Source organism: Chinchilla lanigera, unplaced genomic scaffold (genome assembly GCF_000276665.1).
Source record: "Chinchilla lanigera isolate Chin_1 unplaced genomic scaffold, ChiLan1.0 scaffold00047, whole genome shotgun sequence".
NCBI lineage: Eukaryota > Metazoa > Chordata > Mammalia > Rodentia > Chinchillidae > Chinchilla > Chinchilla lanigera.
This window is the reverse complement of record NW_004955448.1, coordinates 1,086,962-1,103,435: the sequence shown is the minus strand read 5'-3', so window position 1 is coordinate 1,103,435 and position 16,474 is coordinate 1,086,962. Positions and strand designations below refer to the sequence as shown.

The window sequence follows — 16,474 nt, the reverse complement described above, 5'->3', positions numbered from 1 at the left end:
TTGTAGATAGTAATATGTAAAACGATAACCATTGATAATTTCCTACCATTTTGTCTGTAATTTGCTAAGTCCCCCCTATTATTATGTTATCCTTCTTTTATTCTTTAAAATAAAAATTAAAAAAAAAAAAATGAAGCAATTTTAAGAAGAAAATAGTACCTTTATATCAAAATTACAATCAAGTCTTCTAATTAACACGATGAAAGTGCCAGATGAGTTGTCTTTTACTGGTGGAGGCATTATGGGTTCACAAGCATTCTCTGGTTTTGAATTAATCAAAAAACCCTGAAAAAGAAATGGTAATAAAGTTAGTGCTTTGTTTCACTTAATCAATCAACCTACCTCTGCATGCATCTTCGCTTCATGTGTTTCACATTAGGCTAGATGCATTATCTGGCAACTGGAACTGTTCACAATCCCAGAGCTTCTAAAGTAGAATTTGGTTTCATAAGCTTTTAGTTCTTTAAAATAAGTTCTGTTTTAATATTAATGTGTTTCTTTTTAATCATATATAGGACAGTCAGGCAAAACAACCACCACTATTAACGTGGTGACGTGTTTTTCTCCGCAATGACTGACATTCCTAAGTCAAGAAAATCCTTTTTTCCCGCAGGGCACAGGGCTGAACACAGTGCCTTTGCACTGAACCATAGCCCCAATCCTTTTCCATATTTTATATCAAGACAGGGTCTAAGTCGCTAAATTCCCCCGGCTGGGCTCAAATTTGTCATCCTCCTGCTTCAGCCTCCCAGACTTCTGGAATTACAGGCATGTGCCATCATCATACCTGGCTGCAAATCCTTTTTTAAAGTTAATTTTCAACTTTATTTCACATATTCAAAGAAGGAAAATGTACATTGTAAGTAAACTGCTAGGCATTTACAGAAACACCAGTCTCAGTATGTAAAACAACATATAAAATGTTTGCTTATACTCATTTTCAATAGCAAAAACCAAAAATCATGCACATCAATAAATCAGCCATTTTTTAAATTACAGAATATTCATATAATAAAGACAATGCAACCATTAAAATGAAATATATGTATATATACTAATTGAAACAGTGTCTTCACATAATTAAAGAAAAATAGCAAGTTGCTTTCCCAGAAACGCAGGGTACTTTGACATCACAGAATGTATTAATGCAGAATTTTGTTCATAGAGTAAAACAGAAAAGCCAAATGGTTATCTCAACACATGCTACAAAAAAACTGAATCAGAATATAAAAGGGATAATCATGTTCATTAAACTCCTTTGTAAGAAGAAATAAAGAATGAAAGATATGACATAATACTTTAACAATAGTTCTCCATGGTATTTAAATATGTCACAACAACCAATTAACAGGATTTGGCGATTTCTCCTGCCTTAAACTGTACTGCTTGGCTTGTAATAAGCAAAGCTTTTGCATACATTTCTGAAATAAAATGCACCAGTACTTCATTTATTCCGAGAATAGGTCCTCTTCTTGATTATATAAAGTCTTTTTGGTTTTGCTTTACAGAGAAACAGAAGTATGGTAATCTTTCCAACAATGAGTATTTGTTTTACTCTTGTTATATCTTTTTCTCATTTCTGTGCCTTTCTGTATACAATTTTGTTTTAATGCAAAATCACCTAGTACACTAAATTGTTTTCTACATGTCTATAAAAGCAATTAAACTCAACCCATATGTCACACCAAGAAGGCAGATACATCAATTAAAGACAATACAAAGCTGGGCATGCTATCACATGCCTGTAATCCCCAGCTCCTCAGGAGGCTGAGGCAGGAGAATCACTTGAGTTCAAGACCAATCTAGACAACATAGCAAGACCCCATTCCCTCCCCAAAAAAGAAAAAAAATTACTAAATGAACTACGGCAAATTTCTCCTTGAGGTAATGACAACTCCATCAAGAATGCTATCTAGCTAAAGCAAAGTTAAAAACACATCCCCACCTGGGCATGGTGTTACACACCTGTAATCCCAGCAATTGAGAGGCTGAGGCAGGAGGATCACTTCAAATTCAAGGTCAGTCTGAACTACAGAATGAGACCCTGCCTGAAAAAACAGAAACAGCTCAGCAAAGCAGGCCCAGCATGCCCCAGTGGGGTAGGCCCAGCACAGTGGGACACTTTCCTGAGGGGCCCTGAAGAGCCAACAGTTGGCGAATAAGGTGAACAGTCCCATGCTTCGGCACACACAGACACATGGAACAGAAGTGGGCAGGAGGGGCTGCCATTTTACCTCAAAGGGATCTGGGAGAACCCCAGCAGCAGAACAGGCCCAGGTCACATCACTGTCAAAGCCCCAGAGTGGAATAAGGAAAGAGCTATCCAGTCACACTGGACTGCTAACAGCTGGGAAGCAGACTAGGGGGAATCCGCTGAGAGGTAGGAGCTAGGACCATCAAGACTCCACTCTGGTGGCCACCTTGGCCCACTGGCACACACAGCCAAGCAGTCTTGGCCTGCAGCGGGACAAGGCTACTCCCCGACCCTAGACTCCGGGGAAAAGCTAGTGGTGCTAAACACAGGGAGCTGTGCAAGGTCCAGAAGGAGCCAACTACACACAGGTCTGGGAACAACTCCAGGCTCTCCCTACCAAAAGACACCACAACAACGGGGAGTGCCGTAAAGTCAAACACAGTAGGAGAAATGGACACACGAAGCGTTGTCAGCTGAAGACCAATCCCAGCCTCCAAATCCAAAGGCCAGGATCAGTCCCACACCCTACCCAAATTCTACCACGAATTTGGCAGGGTTACACAGCACATTTCTGGGATCCGACTTGGATACTATCACAGAACTGTGGATACTGGGAGAATTTTACTTTTTTCTTTCTCTTTGTTTAAATGGTTTTACTTTTTCAGTCTGGTTGACGTGGGTTTTGTGTGTGTGTGTTTTTGTTTGTTTTGTGTTTTTTTATTTTATTTTTAATTATTTAGGTCTCTTACCTTGATTTTTATTTTCTTCTATTTATCTTTCTTCTCTATTCCCTCAACTATCTCTCTTGATTTTATGATACTTTCAGGTGAGTGAACAGTCTTTTTCTGATTTACTTCAATATTCTTTTGCATTCTCTTTCATTCTTTCGCTCTTGCACTCTCCCCTTCAGTTTCCCAAAACTTGGGTGATCAGTCTTTGCCTTACAGCTTTGCTTTTATTATACTTCTCCTCATTCATCTCTCTGTTTTGTCCCCTATTCCTTTGATTAGGGGGTATTTAAGCCTTCTAAACAGGATAAAATTATTCTAGCAAGGAGAAACTCATGGCACACAAGTACCTCACATATGTTGGATGTTTTTATGTAACTATAGAGCTTCATCCTATGGTTTAAGAAACCAAATTAATAGTTACCACATTTTATCAGTTGCTAGACTGTGATTGATGCTATTGTTGTTGCTAATTGTACTACTTTAGCCAGGCTGTCATACATGTTGTAATCAGTTTTTCTCCCTCATATGACAACACTGTGATTATCTGCAATAATAACCATCACCATACTCCATTACCAATGAACTGCGTGCTGAGCCAAACAGGCAGCAACATCTCACCATTAACAAACTGGGAAGGTAGGATCTTGGGACACACACAAAAACCAAGAACCACTTACACCTGTTATACAGACATTTCCTAGGGAGGCCTCAATACTAGTGATAAAAGCTACCTACCATAAGAAATTTATAGGTATCAACACAAAATAAAATCTCAAAACAAAATAAAATTTAAAAAAATAGAAAATGATAAGACAGACACAAAATGCAGCCCCAGACTTCCAGCCCACCCAGGACGAGTCCAAGGGACAATGAGGTAAAGGAAAATTGGAGCCACCTATCTGAAATTTCTGAAATGATCATAGAAGTTCAAAAAAAGGTGCATGGCACTATAGAGGAAATCAGATCAGAAATAATCTCTGAGGTAAAATTAAAAAAGACAGAGATGATGACCATAATAAAGGACTTACTCTGCAAATCTAGAGTAGACATAGATTTAAAAAAACAGAGGGGTATAGAAAAATGATCCATGAAACATATTCAAACAGATGTCCAGGAAATTAAAATTTCAATTAAAAGTTTGCAAAACTGCATAAATGAAAGTGAAGATAAAATTTCAAGAAATAGATTCCCTAGGCGACAAGATCTCAGCTACCAATCATGAAAAGAAAGATCTCTTAAAAATAACAAGTGACTGTGAAAAATCAATTAAACATCTGCAAGTTGATATAAAGAAGAACAATATAAGATTGATCAGAGTCAATGAAAAACCCAGAGTCTGCATAAACAATATTAAAGAAAAAAAAAAAAAACTGTTCAAGAAGTAATGGCAGAAAACTTTCCACACATGGAAAAAAAATTTTGACATACAGATAAGTGAGGCACATAGACCAATTAGCCATGACCAACATAAATCTACAGTAATCAAGATTCCAGAAATTCAGCATAAGAACAGAATATTAAAAGCTGTTAGAGAAAAGATACAAGTCACCTATAAAGGAAAACCCATCAGAATCACAGAAGTCTTCTCAATACAAACCCTCAAGTCAAAGACAGGCTGAAGTGAAGTATTCCAAGTCCTGAAAGAAAATAACCTCCAACCCAGATTGATGTACCCTGCAAGGCTATCTTTGATAATTAATGAAGAAATGAGACAATTCTATGATAAAGAACTGAAGAAATTCATGATCACCAAACCAGCTTTACAATGTATTCTGAAAAATATTCTAGAAGGAGATAACAATGTGCATAATTCCAAGAACACCAACAGAAAGAAGCCACCAGGCAGGGCAAGCAATGAAAAATATAATTAAAAACTGATCAACAAAGAGAAGCCCAGGTCTGATGGATTCACTGCTGAATTCTACAAGAAATTTAGAGAAGATCTAATGCCATTACTGATGAAACTCTTTAATGAAATTGAAAAGGAAGCAATACTTCCAAACTCATTCCTCAAAATAAGGATTATACTCATACCAAAAGCAAAGAAGGAACCAACCAAAAGAAAGAACTTCAGGCCAATCTTGATAATGAACACCCAAGCAAAAAACCTCAGTAAGATACCAGCAAACAGAATGCAGCAAATCTTCAAGAAGATTATGCACTATGACCAAGTATGATTCATCCAAGGGATGGTTCAACATATGCAAATCAACAAATGTAACACACCATATCAACAGAGCCAAGACAAAAATCATGTGATCATCTCAACAGATGCAGAAAAAGCATTTGACAAAGTCCAACTTCCATTCATGATAAAAAAAAACAAACCTACAAAAAATTAGAATAGATGGTCTTTATCTCAATCTGATAAAAGTCATCTATGACAAACCAACAGCCACCACCATCATATTAAATGGACAAAAGCTTTCACTCTAAAATCAGGAACAAGACAAAGATCTCCACTACCACCATTCCTATTTTAATATAGTTTGGGAAACATCAGCCTGAGCAATTAGACAAGAGAAAGAAATACAAGGAATAAGGACAGGAAAGGAAAAAGTTAAATTATTATTTATGAATGACATGATACTCTATATAGAAGACCCCAAAAACTCCAGCAAAAGACGTGTAGATTTAATAACTGAGTTGCATAGCTGAATACAAATTCAACACTCAAAAATCAACAGCATTCCTGTATACAAATAAACACACTGAGAAATAAATTAAGGAAACAACACCTTTCACAAGAGCACTGAAAAAAAAAATGAAGTAACTAAGAATCAATCTAACAAAGAAAGTAAAAGATCTATACATTGAAAATTACAGTACTCTGAAGAAAGAGATCAAAGAGGATATCAGAAAATGGAAAGATATCCTTTGCACATGGGTAGGAAGACACAACATAGCAAAAACGGCCACACTCCCAAAACTGTTGCACAGACTTAATGCAATCCCAATCAAAATACCATCAGCATACCTCACAGAACTAGAGAAAACATTCTTAAAATTCATTTGGAAACAGAAGAGATCTAGAATAGCACAATAATTCTGTGCAACAAAGGCAAGGAAAGGGACAGCACAATACCTGACTTGAAATTATACTACAAAGCTACTATAGTACTGGCCAAAAAAAAAAAAGACCTGAGTATCAATGGAGCAGATTAAAAGATGTAGAAACAACTTCAAACACACTCACAGCCACCTTATCTTTGACAAAGGAGTCAAACATGGTAACTGGAAGAAAGATAGCCTCTTTAATAAATGGTGCTGGAAAAACTGGCTTTCCACATGCCAAAAACTAAAACTAGACCCATATCTCTCACCATGCACTAAAGTCAAAGTGGATCAAAGATCTAAATATTAAAACAGAAACACTAAATCTACTGGAAGAGAATACAGGTAGAACTCTTGAAGACATAGGTGTAGGCAAAGATTTCATGAACAAACCCCCAATTGCATGGAAAATAATACAAAGAATCAACAACTGAGATTTCATCTTACTAAAAAGCTTTTACACAGCAAAAGAAATTACCAATAGAATGAAAAGACAACCACAGGGAGGAAAAAAAATTTTACCCAGTTGTCCCTCAGACAAGGGACTAATATTTAGAATATATAAAGAATTGAAAAACCTTAGACCTCAAATTTAAACACCCAATTCAAAAATGGACATCTGAGATGAATACACACTTCTCAGATGAAGAAATACAAATGGCAAATAAATATATGCAAAAATGTTTAGCATCACTGGTCATTCAAGATGCAAATTAAAACAACACTGGGATAGCATCTCACTCCAGAATGAATGGCTGTTATCAAGAAGTCAACCAATAACAAATGCTGGAGGGGCTGTGGGGAAAAAGGAATCCTTCTCCACTGTTGGTAGGAGTGTAGATTGGTACCACCACTGTAGAAATCAGTGTGAATTCCTCAAAAAATTAGGATTGGAGGTCCCATTTGATCCAGGTATTCCCCTTCTGGGTATCTTCCCTGGAAGAATTAAAAACATCATAGCACACCAATATATCCACACCCGTATTTATAGCAGCACAGTTTGTAATAGCTAAATCTTGGGAACAGCCCAGATGCTTATCAACTGAGGAATGGATTTAAAAAGATGTGTGTGTGGGGGGGGGGGTTATACAATGGAGTACTACTCAGACACAAAGAAGGACAAAGTACACATTTCTATGTAAATAGATGCACCTTGAGACCATACTCTTAAGTGAAATAAATTAGTCACACATGTGTAAATACCACATTGTTTCTCTGGTTGAAAAACTGAAAGGGTAAGGACCAACGTGTATAACAGGTATTGTAAAACAGTAAGAAATGGTTCAAATGAGAACTACAGAAAGGGAGGGAGAAAGGAAGGAAGAAAGGAAAAAGAAAAAAGGATAAAAAATGATAAAATGGAAATAAAGCTTTGTAAATAAGGAGGGGAAGTGGGGTTGAAGAGAGGGGAGGGGGTTGGGGGAAAAAGAGGAATCACGATATGTCATATACCAATACAAACTTCCTATGATGAATATGATCATTATGTACATCTAAACTGTATCAATAAACTTAATAAAAAAGTTATGCCAGGTGTGGTGGCACATGCCTGTCATCTGAGTGTGGGAAACACAGGATCCTCAGGCCCCTAGGCCCTCCCTTTGTGTGGGCCGGAGCCGCAGGTTACTTGGGGTCGAGATGAGGACTAAAATGCCTGTGCCTCTTGAGGAGAAAATGTTCTCCCCTCGCAAAACCTTGAAAACTTGCTTGGCTAGGCTTTCACAATATGGGAAAGTGGCCAGAGGCCTTATAGATTAAAATAAAATGTCCCGGCCTTGTAAAAAATAAAATGTCCCGAGCAGTCTTGTGGTGGTGTGACAACTTTCTGCTTCTCATGGTTTAAAAAAATAAGATAACAACAGACCTTGGTTTATAGAGCACACCTAAAACAGACTGTCAAAAAAACAATTACTTGGCTCGGTATATACTCATATATTATCTAAAAAACTACACTTGTATGCTATAAAACTTCTTACAAAATAAGCTTCAGTATACAGTTACAGTTACAAACTTGGCTCTTGCTGCTCTACATCCCCTGTGTCCTGGTTTTGTGTGTGCCTCTACCCCGGGCCCCGAGTGCAGCAGACACTCACATCTGAGCACTCGGAAAGCTGAGGTAGGAGGATTGCCAGAAGTTTGAATCCAGCTTGGGCTACAAAGTGAGTTCAAGGCCAGCCTGGACCACCCAGCAAAACCCTGTCTCAAAAAACAAAACAAAACAAAAAAAATTTTCTTTAAAAAGACACATCCCCATTTCAGAGAGGTTAAACTGTGGCATAATAAAGTGCAGCTTAGATTCAATGAAACATGGTACAAACAAAAAGAAAGGGGTGGGAATATAGCTCAGTGGTACAAGCACCTACCTGGCAAACACAAGGTCCTAAGTTCAATTCCCCGTACCAAAAAAAGAAAGAAAAATACAAAACAAACAAAAGAAACTGCAAGTAGGAATGGGAGACAATTTCTCCTTTTGGCTATTTCTGTATTGCTGAATCTACTGTAACAAGCATATATTATTTTTAAATTTAAGATAACATAAAAATCAAATCCAGATAAGCTAAAAGTCCTCAAAACAAACTTTTTGCCCTAAATGGACTGAATTTTTAAGAAAACAGGTCCTAAAGTGTTAAATACTATCTTTCCTACGAATGATTCTAAAATGAATAGCTTGCTAAAGTAGCTTACTAATTCCTATCCTTCCTTCAGATGTGAGTTATTTAAAACTAAACACAGGGGCTGGGGATTTAGCTCAGCGGCAAAGCGCCTGCCTGGCAAGCGCAAGGTCGTGAGTTCGGTTCCCGGTACCGGAGAAAAACCAAAAAAAAAATAAAAAAATAAAAAATAAAAAAAATAAAACTAAACACAAATTTTCTTTATTTCACCCACAAAGCCTACCAAGCAACAGGATGAACTTTGTCAATTTATTTGGCAAAACTCTCTGGACCCTAAAACAAGAGTAGCCAAGATGGTGCTGTCCTGTCACTCTTGGGGACAGTCCTTTCTCATTTGTTCTACAATCACAGATCCTCTCATCCATGCTTCTGACAGGGGCTCTTTATGCTAATATGTAAGAACCCTAAGGAAATTGCCTAGGAGACTCAGAGACCAGCTTTCTTCTCTTTGCTGTTGTAATCCTCTGATAATTAAACAGGGGCACTGGAAAATAATACTGCTTGCAGGCTGGAATCTTAATATGATCAGAGATATAGTTAAATATACATACTATACTACATTACATGTAAATATGCTGATTTTCTTTGAAAAGCTTTTAGAACATAAAGCGAAGAGCACAAAACATAATTTTCAGCTTGATAAATTTTCACAAACTAAGTACATCTTTATCAGGAAATAGAACATTAATAATGATCCAGAAACTTCTTCTATTCTCCTTACTAGTCATTATTCCCATTCCATCCCCAATGACACTGCCTGGATTTCTAAGCACTTACATTTGATTTTACCTAATTTTACACTTGACATAAAAGTCATACAGGATAGTAAATGCTATTTTAGACTTCTTTCTCTCAGTGCTGGATTTGTGAGACTCTCTCCTGCTGAGTATCTATAACACAGAGGGGTCCTCTGTAGACCTTTCATTTTCATTTTTATATAGAAATATTCCAACTTGTAAATATACCACAATTTATTCCACTGTTGATAAGCACTAGTTTGCTGCAATTATAGTGTCACTATAAACATTCTACTGTAAGTCTTGTTGTGAACCCATGTACACATCTACTGAAGAGATACACAGAATTGGAATCACAGGTTCTCAAGCTAAATGACAGGCTATCCAGCTTTGATAAATACTGCTAAGTAGTTTTCCAAAGTGACTCAGGTCACCCATTTTTAATTGAATAGCCAAATAACCTAAACATAAAAATCACATTTAACACAATCTTGCTTTAGTACTCCAGAAAATATTTAGTTCAAGGTAAATGTTACAGAACAATTACTTTTGTTACTAACTTACACTGGTTAAGGTCATAAAGAGATAATTCAACAAATGCTCTTTTAAAGATTGTTTCTGGCTGCAAAGAGCTTTAGATTTTCCTTCCCTTCAGCTTACATTGAATAGCAAACTACCTAACAAGAAAACTTAGTAACCACATACATATAGTGATGCTGAGGTCATTAAATTTTGTATAAATTCAAATTCTTTGTCTCATACAGTTGAAGAATAAAATCGCAGACAAAGGGAATTAAGAGGGTGTTTACTGGAAATTAAAAGAAAAACCAACCTCGTGGTGAACATCCAGCACAAGGGATTTCTAGAAGAGGAAATGCTGAATTGGCTTTGTTTTGACCTCAAACAGACGAGCAGAGCAATGGAGACTTGTTTTCAAAAGGTGGCTTTGTAGGTTTACCATCTGGAGAAAATCAGTTATTTAGCTGGTTCACAAGAAACTGAGTTCAAAGGAAACTGGTTATTCTGCACTTCTAAATTTTTCCAAGTCCAGCCCCAGAGGAGCTGTCAAGTAACTTAATCTACCTTTTCCCCTTTCATTTTAACTTTCATCCTTTGTTCTTATGCTTTCCTTTACATTGCTAAGCCTAGCCATTAGCTTGAATTAGCTCTTAACCTTTATCGACCCTATTAACTCTATGGACCCTAGAGCCCACCTACAACTCAGCTGCTCTGACTACCTACTCCTCACAACTAAACTAAACCACAGCCATCCTGTCCACAACGAAGCTGAAAGCAAGGCAGCAAAGCATGTTGAAAATTACAAGTGAGAAGAGAGGGAGAAAAGTGTTAATTTGTTTTATTAGTAAATACCTAAAATTATGAGATGATAATAATTACAGTAATAGCAAACAATGAATCCCACATTAGTTGAATATGGCACTCAGAACTGTGTGTCTGGCATTATGCCCTTTCAATGTACTAATTCAGTTCATCTTTGCAGCAACTATGAACTAATACTGTTATCATTCCCATTTCACAGGTGAGAAGCTAAGTCACGAAAGGTAACTTTCCAAGGTTACACATAGCTAGCATGCAATCCCAGAATCAACTTCCAGGACCCATGTCCCCAGTCACGCTGCTGTTACATCTCACTGCATATACTGTTACATTTCTCCCAACAACATCTTCTGGTTATATACTTTACTTAATGAATTAAATTTTACATTTTAATAAAAGATTATTTTACGATATAATTCTTAAAAGCTTATTAAATCCAAAATCATTAAAAGATTACTTTAAAATGCTTATAAAGTCAGCAGTGTAAGTTAGACCAATTATATAATTTTTAAAATTATTATTTCTGAAAAAGTCCAGAAAGTATTGGAAATAAATTTGTTTCATATTAATATTCCAAGAATGGAAAAGCTTATTAATAAAAACCCCAGACTATTACACTTTAGTTCACTGAGACTAAAAAAGAAAAAAAGAGGAAAAAATTCACAATGTCAACAAGCAGCTTAAAAATCACTCACCTTAATAATCTCCTGAAGTGAAAATTTTTAAGTAATTTGTTTTAAAAGGATTTGATAACTAGGATTTATCTGCTACTAAGGTAACTTATACTTTGGGGCCATGATGGAATAACAGGGACTTGTTTTACCCTCTTGCCTTAACTAGAAAACCAAACAAATGATATGTAACATCAGTTTTCAAATACTGGGCAATAGTGCAGGCAGGACAAAGATTTCTATGAAGAGAAAGACAAATGAGATGAACCTCTCAAGTACTTCAATTTACCGCTGAAAGATCCCAGAACTTAAAAAAAAATAAAAAAATAAAAAAATAAGATCCCAGAACTTACTACCCAGCAAAGGAACCCAAAACAGACGGGTAGTCTCACTGAGTTGAGGAGACAAAGTTCAGAGGTTGTGGAGGTCAGTGTAACTTGATTTTGTGGGGCAGAATACTGAGAAAGATGGAGTTGTGAGGAGAAAGGGCACCCCAGACAGACGTAAAGGGATCCACTCAGATTTCTGACTGAATAGTGACATGCACATGTACGTGAGGAAACTACCCAAACCAAGGAAAGCAACACTGGAAAGGAATAAACAATACCTGGAGCTCACACAAGGCTGGGTACAGTTCATGATCTCACAGAGTAGAACTTTCTAATACACAGAGCACCTAGTAAGAGTCCTCAAAAGGGAAGTGAACAAAATTAACCTTTAACATTTGAAATAAATAAAAATAAAAACACAATTTATCAAAAGTTGTGAGATACATCTAAAATAGCACCTTTGAAAAATTTATACCACTAAGTAAGTATACAGTATAAGGAAAGAGAAAAAGTCTCATATCAGTGACTTTTTTATCTAAGGAAACTAGAAAAAAAGAAGAGCAAATTAAACCCCAAATAAGACAATGAGGGAAATAACAAATGACAGCCACTTTCTTCATACTCGTCCTCTGCCGATGTATTACTGTAGATAAGTACAAAGGGTTAACGAAGTTGAGTAACTTAGTAGCAATAGAACTAGAATGTGTAACCCAGTAGCTCTAACAAAAGGCCATGTTCTTTCTATGCCGGCATGCCGTTCATCTTCACAAAAGATGAAGTCAAAACCAGGACTAAATTCTAGGCTTCGCTATTCTCAGTCCAGCACTCAAATAGTTTTGGCGTTATGTTAATAAAACCAATGTATTATATACATGTGCTTACTAAAATTATTAACATTCTAATTTATCTTTTTTCCTCTTCTTACACCTATTTTCTCCTATGACATGAGCATATTTCACTGGATTGTGTAAAGTATACAATATAGCTTAAAGAAAACTGGTGCTCCAAATTATTTGACAACGTTAAAGTTACCATACAATAAGGTAAAGTCCTAGAATATACAGAAAGTTTTATATTCACAAGTCACAAAGGCTTATCAGCCTTGTTTTAGAAAAGAAGTTATAAAGAATATTCAGCTATAACTAATGATGGTATCAGTCAAACACAGAGCTGACTCAAATGATGTTTCTTTTGTCCAAATACATGGTCTTTCAAATTTCATATAAACACCAAATGACTGATACGAGATTAGTGAGACTAAAGATTGTACTTCAGTATTATTTCCTGTATTATAATGATGATATCCTACATTAAACAAATAAATTTAGAAAACAGTTCAAGCCACTTAAAGAATTACAAAGTATAAGAAAGGTAACTGGCAGCATATATATATATATATATACACACACACACACACACACAAACGAGATGTTGAGGTTTTTCTCTCCACAGAGGCTTTGAGACCACGTGCGCATGCGCGCGCACACACACACACACACACACACACACACACACACAGAAAAGACGGCAAGAAGAAAACCACTACTGGTTATATAAGCATCTAGTCAACCATATATCAACCATGTAATTTAAAACTTATTTTAGGGGCTGGGGATTTAGCTCAGCGGCACAGCGCCTGCCTGGCAAGTGCAAGGTCGTGAGTTCGGTTCCCAGTACCAGAAAAAAAAAAACTTGTTTTAACAATTCCCTCTTTCAGTAATCCAGAAAGACTGTGATATACTGCTCCTGAGAGGCAGACTTAAACATAAGAGGACAAGGAAGAGAGTAGCCCTGAAAAAAGGAAAAAAAAAAATCATACTCTTTGAAAATAAATGACTAAAAACATTTATTTTCATGTCTGTAATAGTAAAAACTGATGACTCCAATATCCACTATGAAAAATTAAAATTATGCTTAATTCCCTAATATGAATGTAACTACTACATATTATAAACACACACTTATAGAAAAATATTTTTAAAAAGAAGAGACACATATTTCTACCCTGATTGGACATTATATATTGTATAAAATATACAAATGTACCAAAATATCACAGGGTAATCACAAAATATACACAATTTTTATGTGTCTATCAAAAAATAAAATTTCATTTTTTTAATTTTAAAAATAAAAAGAGGAAAACATTAATAGACAGACAACATTTTATAAAATAGCAAAAGAACAGTATAGACAATACAGAGTTGCAAACAAAGCGGTAGGAAATTAACAATGCTTCTTGTATTACATATTGATATCTTCAAAGTGGTTTCTCATGAAAACAGATAGAGACATGCAATATTGATCAATCAAGGACTCATTGACAGTTTCTTTCAGCAAAAAAATAGAAGACAGTAGAACAACTATGTTAACTATCCTGTATATACATACATACAAAATTTCACCTTCTTTCCCTTCTCTTTTCCCACATCCGCCCTTTACCCTTGAGGGTTTTCTTATCATTTCACAATGTCTATCATACCTCCTAGTTTAAATTAACTCTTTCAAGTTTTACACTAGTGAAACAATGCGGTGCTTGCACATGCAGGTCTGATTTATTTCATTTATGAGTATGGTCTCTAGTTGTGACCATTTACTTATAAAGACCTCGAGTTTATCTTTCTTTATAGCTGAGTAATATTCCATTCTATAAAAGTACCACAATTTTCTTATCCAATCCTCAGTAGATGGACATTTGGGTTGCTTCCACATTTTAGCAATTACAAATTGTGCTGCTATGAACATAGGTGCACATATATCACTGTGATATGATGCTTTTAGATCTTCTGGAAAATACCCAGCAGGGGGATAGCTGGGTTGAATGGGACCTCTAGACCTAGTTTTCTGAGGAATCTCCAAACTGATTTCCACAGTGGTTTTACCAGTCTGCATTCCCACCAGCAGTGGAGAAGAGTTCCTATTTCTCCACAGCCTCGCCAGCATTTGTTACTGGTTGATTTCTTAACGCTAGCCATTCTTACTGGGGTAAGGTGGAATCTCAATGTTGTTTTAATTTGCATTTCTCAAATGACTAATGATGTTGAACATTTTCTCATGTATTTATTTGCCATTTGTATTTTCTTATCTGAGAAGTGTGTATTCATCTCAGCTGCCCATTTTTGGATTTGGTCTTTGAATTTGGGGGGGCTGATATTTTTTCATTCTTTATATGTTCTAGATAGAAGCCCTTTGTCTGAGGGACAGTAAGCTAAAAAAATAAAATAAAATTTTAAAGAAAGAAAACCTAGACAAATTAAAGTTCAAAATCTATAGTATTTTATGGTATTGTAAAACTATATAGCCATTGAAAGTAATAATGTAAATCCTTACTTATCAGCATGAAAAAATGATCTAGATACACATTAACACAAAAAGAAAAATAATATTAAATGTATTAATGTACATTTAAAATGTTTAAGTGTGGGGCTGGGGATTTAGCTCAGAGGCAAAAGCGCCTGCCTGGCAAACGCAAGGTCGTGAGTTCAGTTCCCGGTACCGGATAAAAAAAAAAAAAAAAAAAAAAAAAGTTTAAGTGTATTAAAAACAGATTTATTGTATATGTAAACATTTACATAAATATATATATGAACATCCATGTACAAAATATATACCATTTATTCCAGAAAACAGGTTCAAAATATTATATACTTATATGCTAACAATGGCTAGTCCAGAAAAATACAATCATACATGATTTCTACTTTCTCCATATCGTTTATGTGTGTGTGCTAGATATTAAGCTCAGAGTCACATGCATATCTTCTGAATACTCTTTACCTTTTTTAAGTGACTATGCATGAGTTTTATAATAAATAATTATTAACAAGAAATGTTTTCAGTCTATATAAAGAACCACCTTATTAAACACCTTGTGCCTTTACCATATTACTATTTTCTTACCTTTAAACCTTCAGCTGGAGGTCTATACCCAAATTTTGCTGGAAGATCATCAAATGTCTGAGATGCATTTTCAAAATTATACTAAATATAAAATTAAAAATAATCAAGTTAAAACCAATTATATGACATTTTAAAATTTTAAAACATTAAAATGTATTAAATTAAGCATTTTATCATTTTCATAATCCTGATTTATTGATATACCTTAACATAATAAAGCCAAATTTTTAAATGTGTGTCTTTTGTTTTTGGGGGTTTTTTGGTACCGGAAATCGAACTCAGGACCTTACACTTGTCAAGCAGGCATCTGTGCCACTGAGCTATATCCCCAGCCCCTAAATGTGTATCTACTAAAACAGCAAGTACTACATACAAATTATAACATACACAAATGTTTAAATTTGATTTTTATTTCATATTATCAAAGAACAATAATTCTGTAACACCAACCTACTGTTTTCTGAGTTTTCCATAGATATTTCCCTAACAAGCATTTTCTACACATACCATTTTTTTAGCAGAAGAGTTCCACTTTGTTTTCTCTATGTTTTAAGGGTTTGATTTAAGGCAAAAGATTTACAGGATTTTATTCTCTAGCTTTGAAAAATGACTTTTTCCCAAGGAGAAAAGGCAATATCAAATCATACTTTTAAGGATTTAATAATTTTGATATAATTTTTATCCACAACAGAACAGTGAAAAAACTAAACTCTATGAAATACATATACAGAGAAAGCTGAAGATATTTAACAACTTTCCTTCTCTCATAATTGATTATCCTGTAGTATTTATCAGTCTTTTGCTTAAAGCAAACAAAGATTATCTGTAGGGGGCTGAGGATTTAGCTC

General features: G+C 35.4%; 1 protein-coding gene across 2 annotated transcripts in view; it reads right to left on the bottom strand.

The window, feature by feature from the left end:
* Positions 1–16,474, bottom strand: part of Rnf13 (ring finger protein 13) — a 141,937-nt gene that overhangs the window by 92,177 nt on the left and 33,286 nt on the right. For both annotated transcript variants that reach the window (XM_013518631.1, XM_005393005.2), the window contains exons 3-4: positions 15,627–15,707; positions 160–285 (exon numbers count right to left, since the gene is read on the bottom strand). In XM_013518631.1, coding sequence (XP_013374085.1) covers positions 160–285; positions 15,627–15,707 — 207 coding nt within the window. The remainder of the gene's footprint in view (positions 1–159; positions 286–15,626; positions 15,708–16,474) is intronic.